This window comes from Calonectris borealis, chromosome 4, assembly GCF_964195595.1.
Source record: "Calonectris borealis chromosome 4, bCalBor7.hap1.2, whole genome shotgun sequence".
Lineage (NCBI taxonomy): Eukaryota > Metazoa > Chordata > Aves > Procellariiformes > Procellariidae > Calonectris > Calonectris borealis.
The window spans coordinates 67,381,110-67,396,589 of record NC_134315.1 but is presented as its reverse complement, the minus strand read 5'-3'; the positions used below and the strand labels follow the sequence as shown (position 1 = coordinate 67,396,589).

The following is a 15,480-nucleotide window of genomic DNA, read 5'->3' as shown; positions in this document are numbered from 1 at the left end:
GCATACAGCAATGAAAAAGGTTAAGATGATTGACATTTGCATTAAAGAACATAAGGAAAATATTTTAACTATACGTTAAGATTTTGTCCTTTTTTTCATTATCAGGTGGGCAATTTTCTAGAGTAGAGAGAGGAAGGGAATGTCTGCCAGTCAGGTCAGACAATTATATAGTACTGCTATGTCCTTATAGAGTCTGCTCAGTGCAAACTAGCTCCTGTGCTGCTGACACCATCAATAAACTCTTCATAATTCCAGAAAGCGTTACAACTTTTTAAATCTTAGCAAGGACTTTATTGACCTGTTTTTCCACTTCTCCTCTAGCAACACTAACTGTTCAAAAGTGGAAACTAATCTCCAAACAAAAACAGGTCTGTTTAGATGGGAGGCACCAATATCTGAAGACATCAAACCTAATTTTCAATTCAGTGACGTGAAAGATACAAAGATACCGTGCACACCATACAGTGACTTACAGTCTGTAACCCACTGACCTGAGGAATCTCTGGGTTATTTGAGTGGTTCACAGAAGAAAGCTAAGAAAAGCAAATTAACATATATTATGCAGGACATTACATATGAGAAGTTTCTAGGAGGAGTCTAAGTTTCCACCAGAAAAGCATTCACTGACACACACGGGGGGGTAGAAGGGGTTGGGCAGGAATGAAACCCACTGTACCAAGACGTTTTCATGTTCCTGCATCCTGCATTTTCATCCAAGTAGCAATACTTTTGCCTTTTTTCTCCTCAGCTTGAGAAAAAAATACGCAAGCAAATAAATTCTAGAATAAGAAAACAAGTACTAGTCAATATAATTCATAAAAGTCTTTGCTTATCTGAGAGATAATTTTGTGTATGTTGGCAGCGTTTCATTTTCAAATCAAGTCAAGGTATAGCTTACTGTTACATCATCATAAAATAACAAATTGAAACAGCATACCAAACCATGTATTTGCTCATTTTCACTAATTGCTTTTAATTTGTTTAAATTGCAAGGCATGAGCACATTATCCTCTCAAGGTATGTATTTCCTCTCTAACTCAATCCCTGTTACCATTCCTACAGTTCAGTAGACTCTCAAATTCTGCCTTGTGCACATTTTAGTTATTAACAAAAATATGTTGTAACTAAACTCAGTGTTTACCACTCTGCATTGTTGTAACACCCAGCTATAGGTCTTCTCTCTTTGGCCATCGCGCTTCTCTCTTTGGCCATCCTTTTCCAATGTCTTCATGTGTTGTTGGCAGCCCTGTAGCAAAGACTCCACATCCATCATTTCAACTCATGGCCCAGAGGCCCAATTCAGTCCCCACAGCGACAATACAGCCACAACCTGAACACAGGTAGCAGCAAGTACAGAGGAGGTTTGCCTCAAACTCTGCAGCAACAGAAAGGAGGCCACTAACAACTCTTGAGGCTGCAGACACAGGTCCTATCTTCCAATAACTTTTATACCAAGTTATAGAGATGAGAATCCATTCTCTCTTCAGGCTTAGAAGACTACCTCATAGCTGTTTGCCTCTTTATGCATCAGTTCTTTCCACTGCAAATGTTTCCCCATTTCTTCTTTTTGAGACCTCTGGCACTTCTCAACCAGCAGCAAACCTCTATTACACTCTTCTTTTAAGGCTTCTGTGTAGCTTCTCTACCCAGCTGATCCTGTTCTTTCCTGCTTCATAAATTCTCCGTTTACCTTGCTCACTCTATGTCTATCCCCTATTTCACACTTTTCTTTCAGTTTGAAGTAGTCAAATTTTAGCATTCATGACACTCCATTCACTCAAACTGAGTGAATAATGAGATGGAGGAGCTCCCATACATGCCGCATGCATAAGAGCCCATCAGTGGTACGGACTTCTCCTCCCGACTATTCTGCCTGCTGAATAATGAAAACACTTTCTTCTCCTCAAGGAATTGATTAGGAAAAGCCTTCCCACGCACCTACTACAAAAGAAGCTGTAACAAGGAAACACCTAGAAAAGGTGAAAGGATTGTATTACAACCACACATCTTGGAGGGTACACAGCTTTAAAGGAGGCTGCACATTCTAGTCTCCAAGCTCCTTCTGCTCTCCGTAAGTCAGGTGACCCCCTCCCCCCCCGAGAATCATTCTATCTAGAATAAGCAATGATTTTTTATAAATAACTATTTATAACACAAAAATGAAACCCATATTTAAGCATTTCAAGTGTGCTACTTAATTAGCATCTCCCCCAGCTTTGCTTCATTGATACATTGGGCATCGCACAACTGAAAACCAAAAACCTGCAGCAGTACAATGACCCTCTTGGCTAGCTACCTCTGCTTCCCCTCAGGGCAATGCAGACACACTTTTCAGAGGACTGAAAAACATCTGAAGCCTTCAAAATGCCCTAGAGCTAAAAATGCCTGCACATACCACTTTGGGAGACCCTACCTTCTTCAAGATAGGGAGAAAAAATGGAGACAAAAGCATCCTCAATAACTCATGAATGCCAATGGGATTTGGACTCAAGAGTTCCTGATGGCCTGTTACTTTCCAGAACTACTGAGCCATGTTCACTTCTCTGCAAATTAGTTTTTAAATTGCCACTATATATTAACTCCTCCACCACCTAATCTTTGCTGCTTTTGCCGATTTTCCCTCATCTGACAGTGTTGAAAATCAGGCAAACATAACACATGTAAACGCTGTGCACACCTTTTTTTTTTTTCTCCTGTATTAAATGAGCAGGGCACCAAGGAACATACAAATTTACTTAACGTTCACCAATGTTTATTACAACTGTACTTCCTTAGACTGAAAACTAACAATTATTTAGAAATACATTGTATGTTAAAGTCACAGTACTAATGTTTTCAGATTACACTTCTTCCCATTCAGATCAGTGAACAAAATTTTTCCACTTATACAGCAATTTCCACTTATACAAGCAATAAAACTGTAGCTTATACATATTAACATTTCTGAGCGTTAGTCAATGAAAATTCCTTGAGCTACTAAAAAGAAAAATTAAAAAAAAAAAAATCAGAATTTATCCAAATATCTTCTCTTTAACTGAATCACAGGGTAACATGAAGCAACTTTTAAGTAGTAAAATATATTTAAGGGCATGAAATTAGCAAATGTTAGCTCTTTCCAGTAGTTTAAAACATTCAGATAATTTAGGAGTGTATTATACTGTGTAAAGCATTATATTCTTTTAAAACATTATATTCTTTTAAAACTTTTAAAAAAGCTGAAAGGTCAAAAAGGCAAGTTGTCCACCATTCTTTACTTGTTTCTGATTATTAATTCCAAAATCATTGGTCCTTTTTACAAAGTAACATGGATAGACTGATAAAATCTAAGGCCTAGCTAGTATGGTTACAATGTTTAAAAACCAAGTTCTTAGATGCTTTCATAAATTCAGCACTGGCCAGTTAGAACAAACTGGAGTTGCGATTTAATTTTTTCATTAACATTTTTATTGAACTAGAAGCCACAGATTAAGCACCTTTGTATACACTCTGTTAATATTTGGAAAACATAAAAAAAAATACTATGGAAATGAGCAAAATACATGAGTAATATTAAGAAATTTGGCTTTAAAAAGATTACACACACCTTCTAAATTCTGAGTGCAAGGAAACCAATGTAGTGCAATTATGCTAGAAAAGCCGTTGCTGCTTATAAAACGTTGTGCAGCTGTTGGAGGAGAGGGTTACAGTGACAAACAGCTTCCCTGCTACAAAGGTGGCAGGAAATCTATCAAACTGGACAATAAAATTGCAATTGAGTTTCTTTGGCTTTTTATAGCAGCTGCATGTATCTTGATGTGTAGCTCTGCAAAACCTATCCAATTCTGTAACACTAGTCCTTTATATACTAGTTCTTTATCATAGAATGGTGTTATAAATTAGTGGCAAGAATGGCGCAAAGGGCTGTAAAAAGGAAAAATAAGCAGTAACCCAATACAATTAGAGATGAAATAATAAAAACACAAATTGGTTATTCTCTTAGCAATGTTAAGGAAATATTTTTGTTCCCATAATTCCCACATTACTTTGAAAGCATGCTAGAAATCAAAAACATCTGAGATGCACTTAGCATCGAACAATTTGCCCACTGAATTATGTCTATGCTATGTTATGTGTGAATCTATATGAATCTCAATATTGGTATAACAGGGTACAAGAATCTTCAAAATAAGTAAAATTAGAGGGATTAAAAATTCATTATCATTAGATATTAATATCAGTTTATACGGACATTTTCAAGTGATTAGTAAGGTTATACCACAAAGAGTTTTTTTTGTGATTTATCCCAATTTATGCTTATGTAATTAAAAGATAGGTAGCTTTAAATTGCTAGTTGCATAAACTGCATATATTATTTATAAGAAAGTTCAAACAGCAAATGCATAACAAAGGTGAATATATCCGATTTTAAAATCCTTGACTATTGCATCATCATTCGTATCACTATTGTTAAGCTAGTTGCTGGGTGCTTTTGTTGTTTCATCATTTTCATTTAGGCTTCTGGAACTGGATAATATTAGCACCGATGTCCAAAAAAACAGAACTCCTTTACGATTCCTTCAAAATTACAACACCACTCTGCTGCTAGCTCTGCCCACTCTCACACACTTCTGACCTTGCCATTGTTCAACTTCCTCTAAAGTAGGTTGGAAGAACGAACAGTCCTTACATATTGACCGGAAAGCCAACAAAGTTAGACTTTGGAAAACTGATACAGGAAGTTACTTCTACAACCAAGGATACCTCACTATGCCAGCATGCCAGCAACCAAAAATGAGAAACACAAAGAGTGAAGCACGTCATTTTCTCATTCATTATGGTATTGCACAAAAACATACAGCCTTTCAAAAAAAAAAAACAAAACCCCGAAGTAACACTATCTGTACCTCAATTTTTTTGGTATTTTCTAAAACCAGCGGTTTTTTTCCTTAACATTTGGCCGTGGCATCACAATAAAATGTTGGGTTTTCCTCTAAGAACTCTAAACCATTGATTAGCCACATTAAGTCACTGAAGATAATGACCAAAAATCCATATAATCATTTTGACATAGAAGCTATTTAAATGAGATTTCTGACATTACATTATCTTACGAAAAGAGTCTAAGAATAGAACTACAGCTTATAAGACAATGTGCTAGATAATTTTTAAATTCAGTACACCAAAGCTCTGTATAACAGAGGCAGAAAGGTGGTCTTCCTTCACTCACCTCTCCATCTTTCCCCAGGGACAGTTCCCCAGCAATTCCCAGCAATCACAGAAATGCTTTAAATTATGCCAGTTTCTATAAAAGCACATTAGGGATCTTTACTTTAGCTACAGCTTGCCATCATACAATCTACTCCACCCATGCCCTCTGCATCTTGGCGGAAAGAGAGGAAACAGGTTTTTTGAAGACTGCAGACCCAACACAAAAGAAGATTAAGGATATTTCAAAAACTAAAATGTGATCTCACTAAAATGGTTAAAATTCGGCCCTGGTTCCTTTGCACCTGGATTCCATTTAGCTAAGTGACTATTTAATGATATTATTTCACACACTTTTATTATATAGATTTCTACATTTGTTTCTCCATAGCCCAATAATCCACCATTGAGCTATGAATGCAATAAATAAACAGAGTTGCAAAATAACGGTATTCTTGCTGTCTGCAGAGACTGACTTTTTTGAGAAAAAATTCATACAAAATCAAGGACCTCAGAAATGCTAACAATTCCTTAGAATCATGAAGTGATCTTTAGGATTCACAGATGTCCTTTTCACATGTTTAAGTTGCACACATTTAGAAATATATAATGTATAATTTAATTCATCTTAAGTAAATATTTCTGATAAACCAGAACAATTATGAGGCCCACACTGGCCTCACTCTTTTGTTCAGAATAAGGCAGGGCAGTTATCTTTTATACCACTGTGTCTTGTTCAAAGATCCACTAGTAACTTTTATGATATAATTCTGGTTGTAACAACAACAAAAAATCAGACCGAAGAATAATGAATGGTAATAGTCTCATTCATACTGCAAGGATTTGCATTCTCACCCTGTATTCCATGACAGCTTAACAGCTGAAGCATCTGTCTTAACTTTGATTTCTTTGCTTTTTACTGGTTTGTTTTACAGCCTTTTGATGTCACTAAAAGGCATTTTTGTTTATGAATAGATATGGTGCGCCACCTTGTGTTCATGCCATTATTAAAAACCAAAACCAGCATTAAAATTTTTCAGAAATGCTCCTGAAATTTGATTATCTCATTTTTGAAAATATGTGCCATTTTCAGTATAAACTAATACTATCACAATTTGAGCAAAACCAAAAAGATTTGTGTTCAAACAACAAAGTTAATATTTAATTGAATTTAATATTTGAAAGTTATGCCCAGTAACAGGTATAAACACTGGGCTTTTATTTAACTACTGACCTTTACTTCAAGACTATCTCACTGTATGATATAGCACTTTAAGGCTCTAAATCTGATTACACAGAGTCACAAAATTTCCCAACTATTTCAAACACTCACCTTTGAATGTGTGATGGACAGTGTATCCACCCAAACACGCCAGCCACCCCACTCATATTTGATTGCATGGTAGAGCAAAATTCGAAATATGGTATACACCATTTCAGTTATCTTCTGTTCCTCAGAAGTCTTTGGATTAAAACAGCAAAGGGAAAGCATCCACTCCTGCCAGACAGAGCACTGCAACAAACTCCTGCAAAACACACATGCTATTTAACCAAATTTCAAAATATATCTTCGAAATATACATCACCTAAGTCAGGAATTCAACCGGTTTAAAACAATTGCTATGTGCAAGCTTCTCTAATTTTACATATTGAAGACTCTAGTAGAGTATAGAACGTGCTGAACAGCAATGAAGCTGTATCTCCTTAATGAGTCTAATTTACTAGGAGACCTTGTTATTTACTTTGTATACATGTGCATACAGCAAGCTACCTTACCTCCTATTTTCTCTGCTGTTATTAAAAAGTTTAATCATATCTGAGAGAAAGGCTCGCCGAACCTCCAGAGTTTCTGGACACTGTGGAGAATTACGTACCAGGACTGCAATAACCTTCAAAATCTCTGTAAAACAGTTCATGAACAACAAAATATTAGTACTAAGCACAGCATAAAATACAGGACATCTTCCAATATTGTTTGTACAAGAAAAGTGATGCTACATAAAAAAGTTTTATACTGAGAAAAAGCACATCTCTCTTTGAGTAGAAGGTTTAACTAATACAAATCCCTTCTTCCAAGACTTCTCAAACCTGGTCACCATCAGGGGGATTTGCAGGCCTATACAGCTGAAGAAAATGGAATCCAAGTTAAATTACTCTGAAATTTTTTTGAATTATTAGGTTTAAGCAACACAAATGTTACTGCATGACAAATGACAAGCTATCAGAATCCATTAGAATCTTTTTCTAAGGAAGTTCACATAATACAATGCATCTGTTATAAACCAATATATGAGAAAAATCCATTTGCTCCACCTTAATACAGAATTTTCGAAGAATATAAAAAACTTCCGATTATATTTAACAATTTCTGTTATTAAAAAAAAGTTTGAGAAAGGGGACAAAACCTTCCTGATATAAAATTTCATCTCTTATGAGCATAATGTTTTCTATATTTTTAGGAGACAGTCAAAATTGTGGGTACATTCCACTTTTTGAACCAGTGGGGCAGTCACTGTTCTTGTTACTTTAAAAAAAAGTTAACTTTGTAAATAAATTAGGGTGCAATTTGAACATGGTCACTGTGATAGTTTCAGTTCACCTTCTACAATTTCTTTAAAAAGAGAAATTCCTTATTTGATAATATTAGCACTGATCTTAAAAAGGTACTCTAGAAGTCACTCTTCCTACTAGACCTAGATAATTCCAGACTCATACCTCACACTACAAATAATCTGTATTAACCACAGCAGTGACTGTCAACTTCAAAAATCTTCAGAGAAAGTAACAGAAATCTCCTCACATTTCTTGCTTCATACAGATTTACCAGAAGGCAAATGACATACTGCAACCAGATTTCTTTCCTCTGTATCTGCTTTGCTTTCCTTTCTCTTCCCCCACTTTCCACATGAAGCAAACCCACAACTATGACCTACATTTAATGACAAAGCAGCTATGAAAGTGAAAAATCTATTATTTCTCCAGAAAAAATGAACTCCCAAAGCTATCATAAGTCCATTGTATTATATACAGAGCACATTAGTAATGCATATAATTCAGGAAAGGAGATCAGTATTTTCTCTTAGTTCAAAAGACATCTGAAGTTTCATATCAAGATATTTCCCATAAAGTAAGCTAAACAAAACAGTGAGCAGAAACATTTCTCCTACTTTCTATCTAGCATTGTTGTACTGAATGTAATTTAAGATGAAGGCTGTTTCCATATTTCAGGTAATTTAGTCTGACATCACTAAATAATGCAATCAGAATTTTGCTGGAACCTTAACATGTATTAAATCAAAGTATCCTGTGCATGCAAGTCTTGAAAAACCATTTCATAGCAGGACTGCACAGCCAAAAAGGGTGAGTTATGAACTACATACACATTTAGACACATAAAACGTCTTTCAAAAAGCTAGAGAGACATACTTCCTAAATAACTCCACCTAAATGCACATTTGTATGAAAGACTATGTAAAACTGAGATGAGAATTAAGACTGGTGGATGTAATTAATACGTTTTCTCTTTTTTTTTTTTTTTTTTTAGAGCAGACTTTTCTTATGACAGCACTTAGAAATGTATATGATTCTTACGAGGATTTTGTATCTTCACTGTTGAATCTGGGTCAGGATGTTGTTTATGTATCACTTGAGTGCAAATCTGTTCAGTCAGAATCTAGCAAGAAAGAAGAAGATGCCATATCAACGTTCATAAAGACAGCTTACTGAAAAATAGCTGGATACATCCTTCATACAGCACCATCGTTATTTCACAATGGTTCTAAAGATTATACAAAAAACCCACTTGTTCTCTTTCTTGATAATTTATTTCATCCTGTTCCTAAAATTTTACTGTAAACTATTTTTTTTGCTTTCTCTTAAGTGCACACTGCTATTTGAAATACACTGGAAGAGAAACCTGAATCTAACCAAAACAATCATCATAAGGCAAGATCATTGCTATAATAAAATTCCACATATATATGAGTGTCTGCTTGGACATTCAGGTTACTCATTATCTAGAATTGTTCATAATGAGCCTAACCAAGTTAAGGGGGGTGGGAATCTCAAGTAGTGAGCTTTGGGGAAAAAAAAAGCAGCACTCAGCTGCATCACACTACAGTTTAATGTCATCTGGAACATATCAGCACAAATATGTAAGCAATTTTCTAACAATGTCTTACAAGTAATTAGGAAGATTGGATCCTAACTACAGTATATTACTACCTCAAATAGGACATTGTATGTGGTCATGGTGATTAAGCTTGTCTGAAGCATCAGCCTTTCAGCCAACAAAGAGAACAATCCATGTCCAAGCATGACTTCAGCTTTTCTCCTAAAACAGTACAGAAAGATAAAATAAACTTATGTATTCAACTTGCTTTAGGGGGAAAAAAACCAAAAGTTTAAAAAGTGTGCCTCAAGAAATATGAAATCACTGGAAACATCTTTTTCTTTTTGTTCCTTAAGTCTTTCACTTTTGGTTAAGGAAAAGGGCAAGGATTCAAATTCTGAAAGGACAAGTCATTCCCTGAAGACAGACAGAAGACAGCTTAACTTTCTTCCATAAATGCAGTCCTCTCACCCATGGGCCCAAAAAGCTGAAACACACCCTTAGGGATTTCTTGATAAACACTAAGGAAAGGGCATCTTTGTCCTCATTTCACTCAAAAATACAACCATGGACAGCGATCTCAATAGTTATCTATTATTGTACTCAACTTGAGACACATTAAATCTAGTTCTCAGTAAGTAACATAGGGTTCAATCTAATTCTTGCTACCAATTTCAGTGGAATTATGGAAAAAGATCACTTTAAAAAGCAGGCAGCCATACTGCAAGTAAGTATTAAATGAACTTGGTAAGGAAGTGATAATGCTTGAGTTGCCAATAACAAGAAATTCCACCACATCAGAAATATATTAGTGACAAGCAAACTAAAGGGTACTTGAAGAATAGTAGCTCCTATTCAGTGAAGGATATTTAGCGATTAACCTCCAATATAGCTTTTTTTACTTTACATACAAACGTGTGTATATATACACATGAAATAATATATACATGAAATAATACATGGCCTCTACGCGTCACAGCCTACCTTTTTTCCTTCTTTTTTTGGGAGGGGTTTGTTTTAAGACCTAAACCAGTACTTACTTTGGAGCGAGATGCTTTAAGAAATATCCCATCACTTTTAGAGCCTGCACCCTGATGCCTTCACTTTGTGATGCTAAAAGCTTGTAGACAACCCTAAATGGAGAAAACATAACGCTTCCTAAAATAGTTGAAATACACAGCAATTTTTGGAATGACAAATTAACCACAATAGACTGCAAATAGATTTGTATCTGAGCCTAATTTAAAAGAATGACTATTAATAAGACTAACGTTTCTGTTAACGGCACAATAGTTTGTGATTTCACATTTGATAATTACATTTATAAATTTTTAATCAAATTTAAGTATCTTCCCAATATCAATACATAAAACATGCTGTGAAAGGCTGCTGCAATTCCTATATTGAGAACTGTCTTAATCTGATATTCTATTCAGAAAACTAAGCAAGCAACTGTTTTAGTATAAATGTGGCTGGATCAGAATGGCCACGTATGAAGGGGGATTTATTACTAGCACTAATATTTGACATCTGCCCATGCTGTTGCTCCGTTAGGAGGGATAGAGGAAGACACCAAATCAGGAGGCATTCTTCTCATTTCACCTACATCGGTTTCTGCTCTTCATCTCCTTATGCTCTACACCCACTTATGATTCTCCACTAAGAAGGTTTAAGAAAAAAGCCGAAGGGAGCGAGGGGCATGTCTGTAGCAAAGTACTAGACTTAACTAGCTGAACAGTTCTCACTGAAGTTTTCCCACGAAAGAAAATGAGAGTGTAACAAACACAGCAACAAAAGTGTCAATGTAACTGATGAAAATCTGGTAAATTAATAAACAATTGGAAGTAGTGTCTTACAGTGGGAAGTGTCCAGTAACCTTAAATATAAATAAAAATAAATAACCTGAAATAACCTTAAACAACCTAAAATAAATACCCTTAACCTTAAATATAAATAAAAATTTTAAAACCATTACCAATTCAATCTGTAATACTGCACAGATCTCATCATGTGTATCTATGCCTTCCACTCCCAGAATAAAAAGAAATCAGACTAGTAGTTAATCTTAACTTCTCAAACATTTATTTGCAGTATATTAAAGTTTAATCTTTTATTAAATGAAGTTTATTTACACAGTGAAAAATTCTAATATTGGCCTTCTGTCAATGTGAAGAATAACAAATGCAAGTTTTTGATCCTTGTAAATCTCCCATAACAACATAAGACATCTAAATGTATTTATCAGTTACATCTAATTTCATTCATTGCTTATTTTTTAGACAGTAAAGTGCTTATGACCATGTCACTATCTGATTTTAGTTGGGTTACAGTTCATGGTATTGGACAGATCTTTGAATTTGTGAAATATGATTTAGCTTATACCTACACGGACTACTAAACTCTCTCTGAAAAAAAGAAAAGATTAATTTCCTAATGCTCCATGAAATTATATTGGAACAGAAGGCACAGTACTCAGCCTTTGCTATGAATATCTTCTGAATAAATTTTTGAGGAAATTTGTATCACTTTATTGGGGAGGAAATCTAATTTCAATGATTCTTGAGTCTTTACAAAAATATCCCATGTTATAATACCGCATTTTAGGTCAGTCAGTTGTAAAGAGTTCAAAGGACTTATTCAAGTTTTTAGGCCTTATCTATACATAACTGAGCACTCGTCACTAGTTATATATTCCTTCACTTTTACATACCTAAAAATATTACCCAGGGCACCTAAACTAAGACAAAAAAAATCTAGTTCTATACTAGAATTTAAGTGAAAACCCAAGAGTGATTAAAAAACAGTTATCTGTAACAAATAACTTATCCTGGAGAAAGCTGCAGCCACAGCAACTACAGAATCAAATAAATGAGCAAGCCCATGATACAATGTTCTTTCAAGCAATATATTCCATTTCCCTGCTTGTCTTAACAGAAGAGTATGAGGGTCACCTAATTGCGTAGGGAAAAAACGTTTCCTTACACTTATTATTTCTTCAGTAGATTAGCTACTTTAAAAATTTTAAATATTAAAACACACCAAATATTTATAAAGCTTTGTAAAATTATTTTTAAATTTCAAGAATATGGTGTTTTAATTGCAAAAAGTAGATGTATCAATAAGCATACAAACAACCCGCTAAGTGACTGGAGACAATACAGGAGCAAGGAGTGTAACAAATGAGACAGGAAAACAAAGTGATTTCTCACTGTGGACTCACTATTCATCCTGACTTGCCCATATACTCGTTAATAAAAAAGAAAATGTATACTGCCAGTTGTTAAATAAAAACAAACATATTGCATTGGAGACCTAACATGACATTCAATACTTTATTATTTAGAGTTTTTTATTAGTTTCCCATAGCATAATACATTACCATACAAATGAAATCAAAGCTGAAGAAAATGGGTAAAAAAAAAAAAAAAATCAGCCTAGCACTAAAAGGGGAGAAAACAATTATGAACGTGCCTGAATGTTGTCTCTTGAGAAAGGGCAACTGAAAAAAATATATGTATAAATAGGGGTTAACCAATAGGTGCAAGAAAATGTATGAAATGAGACTCTGCCTTTACACAGCGAGAGAATTACTACTCCACATACCCTTCTAGGAATAGTTCTTACATTTGTTTGCCTGTTCCCATTTTTTCCCCCCACTATGTCCAGGCAGGTTCATTTGAAATTAGAAGAGTTCAATAACGTGACCACCCTCTGAGAGCCACAACACAAAATCAGAGTCATAACTTAGTCTTTTTCTAGCAGATCTTCTCTTATGCTTTTACTGTTAGTAGAATTTGCTACTTTCCCTACTTTTCTCTCACAATAGTGTTAAACAATATTTTTCTGTTTGTTGGGAAAAAGAGATTGTGAACAATCCATATCACAAAGTGCTAAATTTAAACAAATAAAAGGTTTCTTCTGCAAAAGTCCCATAATGTTTTACACGTTAAAAAAAAGGAAAGAAAGCTAACAAAGATCAGAAGAAATCTGAACCAATTTTTGTCAGCCCACTTTCAGTTCTAAAATATATGTAAGAATGAGAGGCTAAAGACTAAGGGCTAGTAGATGAAGACTTAACATCAATGTATAGATGAACTCAAATTGATCACTACCTGTTTAAGCGTGACTGCCGGCTTGGAAACATTAAAAAAAAAAAAAGACCTCATTGATAATAAATCCAACATCACCTCATGTCAAAAGAACACCTGGACACAAAAATCTCCCAAGATGAGGAGTCCAAGATTGCAACACATACACTGATGAGGACCTTTCAGATTTCATGGGAATTCTAGCAAGTAACAGTATGGTCAAAATACTATTTCCTTTCGCTCACTTAGAAAATTCAAACTTACTGTAATCCATTCCTCTGATCAAAAGCAGGGATCATAGAACTGGGATGCTCTGACATCAGAGCAACAAGCAACTGCAAGACATCCATTAGATTGTCATCCTGTTGAATAGAAGTTACAAATTTGAATTAAAAATGCATGTAAGCTAGAACATTGTTTTGGTTAAAAGAACCACTACAAAACATTTCAAAATGATCTGGAGAGTAATAGTAAACCAAGGACCAAAACAATTAGGCCAGGATCAAAAGAGCTATAGATCTGGAAGGCAAGTGCAGAAGAAAATATGACCCAAAAAAACCACTTTATTTTTTAGAGTGAAAAGTGATACATCTGTGCCTGGGATGTAAGACTTTGACAGGGAATGGACTATTGGACTATGCTATTTCCTGCCACACACATGCTCATCTGTTTGCATGTATATTTCCCCCTTCTTTTACTGCACAGGAGCTAGAAATAAACTGCTGCACATTTTCTGGGGCACAGGGTAGCGTTTAATGCAAAATCTCTACTAACAAATGTCCACCCCAGGAAACAAAAAAATACCACCACCTGCCACAGATGACATTTAAAATGGGTAATTCAAGCTGCTCAGTAAAGTTTTCCATACTATTAGTCTAAAGCACTCTACACTACAATTTATTAATTTGTTCCAAGTTAATTACAACTAAAAATAACCTACAAAGTAGCAAAACGCAACTGTCTTTTTTTCCCCATTCTTTGTGGTATTAAAATGAAAGATTTAAAAAAAAAAAAAACACCACAAAAAGAAAACAAAACCAAAAAACCCCAAAACAACAACAAAAAAACCCCCAAACTTTCCAACATTTTTGAACAAATATTCTGATTCTTTCCCCATTAGAAAACCAGTTTTGCACCCCGTGAACAACTGTGTTCACCTGATGATATTATTAGCTTGCATTACAGACGCTAGCATTGATGAATGAGCCCTATGAGAAGGCTGAATTTTACTTTTATTATTTATGTTTTTCTGAATTTACAACTAGACACCTAATTCTGTGGGATTCAGCATTCATGGATCTTTTAGACTTGACCATGCAAACTGCTAAGATAGTTAAAATATCATCTCCTCATCTGAAGGCTATATAAAGCTTCTGCCATTTTGGTTTACTCTTACATGTTATCAAGAGTCTTATTTTTTACATGTCCACATAAAGTAGAATGACTTAAATTGCTTGACCATGGCACTACCAAATACTAGTAACCAGCACAGAGAATAAAAGGAAAATATAGATGTAAACAAATAAAGGAAAAAAAAAATCCATACTGCTTGAAGTGAAGTTCAATTAATTCCTTATTTTACCCATTTCAAGCACCCTTAGAGAGATGAGATCAGTTAGATTTATGTCCCCATTTCCCTTGTCTTTGATGTTGCATCTGGCATAAAGTGCCTTTTCCCGGTGCTAAAATATGAAGATGCAGATGTATCAGTGGTAACCAACATTTTCTCCCAATTAAGTTTATATGCTTCTCTTACTTGCCATTAACATACATCTTTATTTTTTAACGCATGTTCTCAATTTTATTGCTTTATTTAAGAAGCAAAATAAAAAGGAGAGAAAAACAAAACAAAAAATATTACTTAGGCAGCATAAAACAAGGTTTTGTCTTTTTTTTTTAAAGTCAGTCTCACCATCTGTTTTTCTGCTTGGTAAATCGGTTTGCAGAACAACATAAGAAACCATTTTGACTTACTGGCTTAATGAACTTCAATCTAACATTGAACATAGTGCTTAAATCACTGCAAGAATATTGGCAATTCAGCACACTACATTAAAGAGTTGGACAACGTTTGCTACTTCCTCTACAGAGCCACCT

At 34.8% G+C, this 15,480-nt stretch overlaps 1 protein-coding gene across 2 annotated transcripts in view; it reads right to left on the bottom strand.

The window, feature by feature from the left end:
* Positions 1 to 15,480, bottom strand: part of LRBA (LPS responsive beige-like anchor protein) — a 420,317-nt gene that overhangs the window by 345,703 nt on the left and 59,134 nt on the right. For both annotated transcript variants that reach the window (XM_075149993.1, XM_075149994.1), the window contains 6 exons: positions 13,648 to 13,745; positions 10,336 to 10,428; positions 9,409 to 9,517; positions 8,776 to 8,857; positions 6,961 to 7,084; positions 6,518 to 6,710 (listed from right to left, as the gene is read on the bottom strand). In XM_075149993.1, the coding sequence (XP_075006094.1) occupies positions 6,518 to 6,710; positions 6,961 to 7,084; positions 8,776 to 8,857; positions 9,409 to 9,517; positions 10,336 to 10,428; positions 13,648 to 13,745 (699 nt within the window). The remainder of the gene's footprint in view (positions 1 to 6,517; positions 6,711 to 6,960; positions 7,085 to 8,775; positions 8,858 to 9,408; positions 9,518 to 10,335; positions 10,429 to 13,647; positions 13,746 to 15,480) is intronic.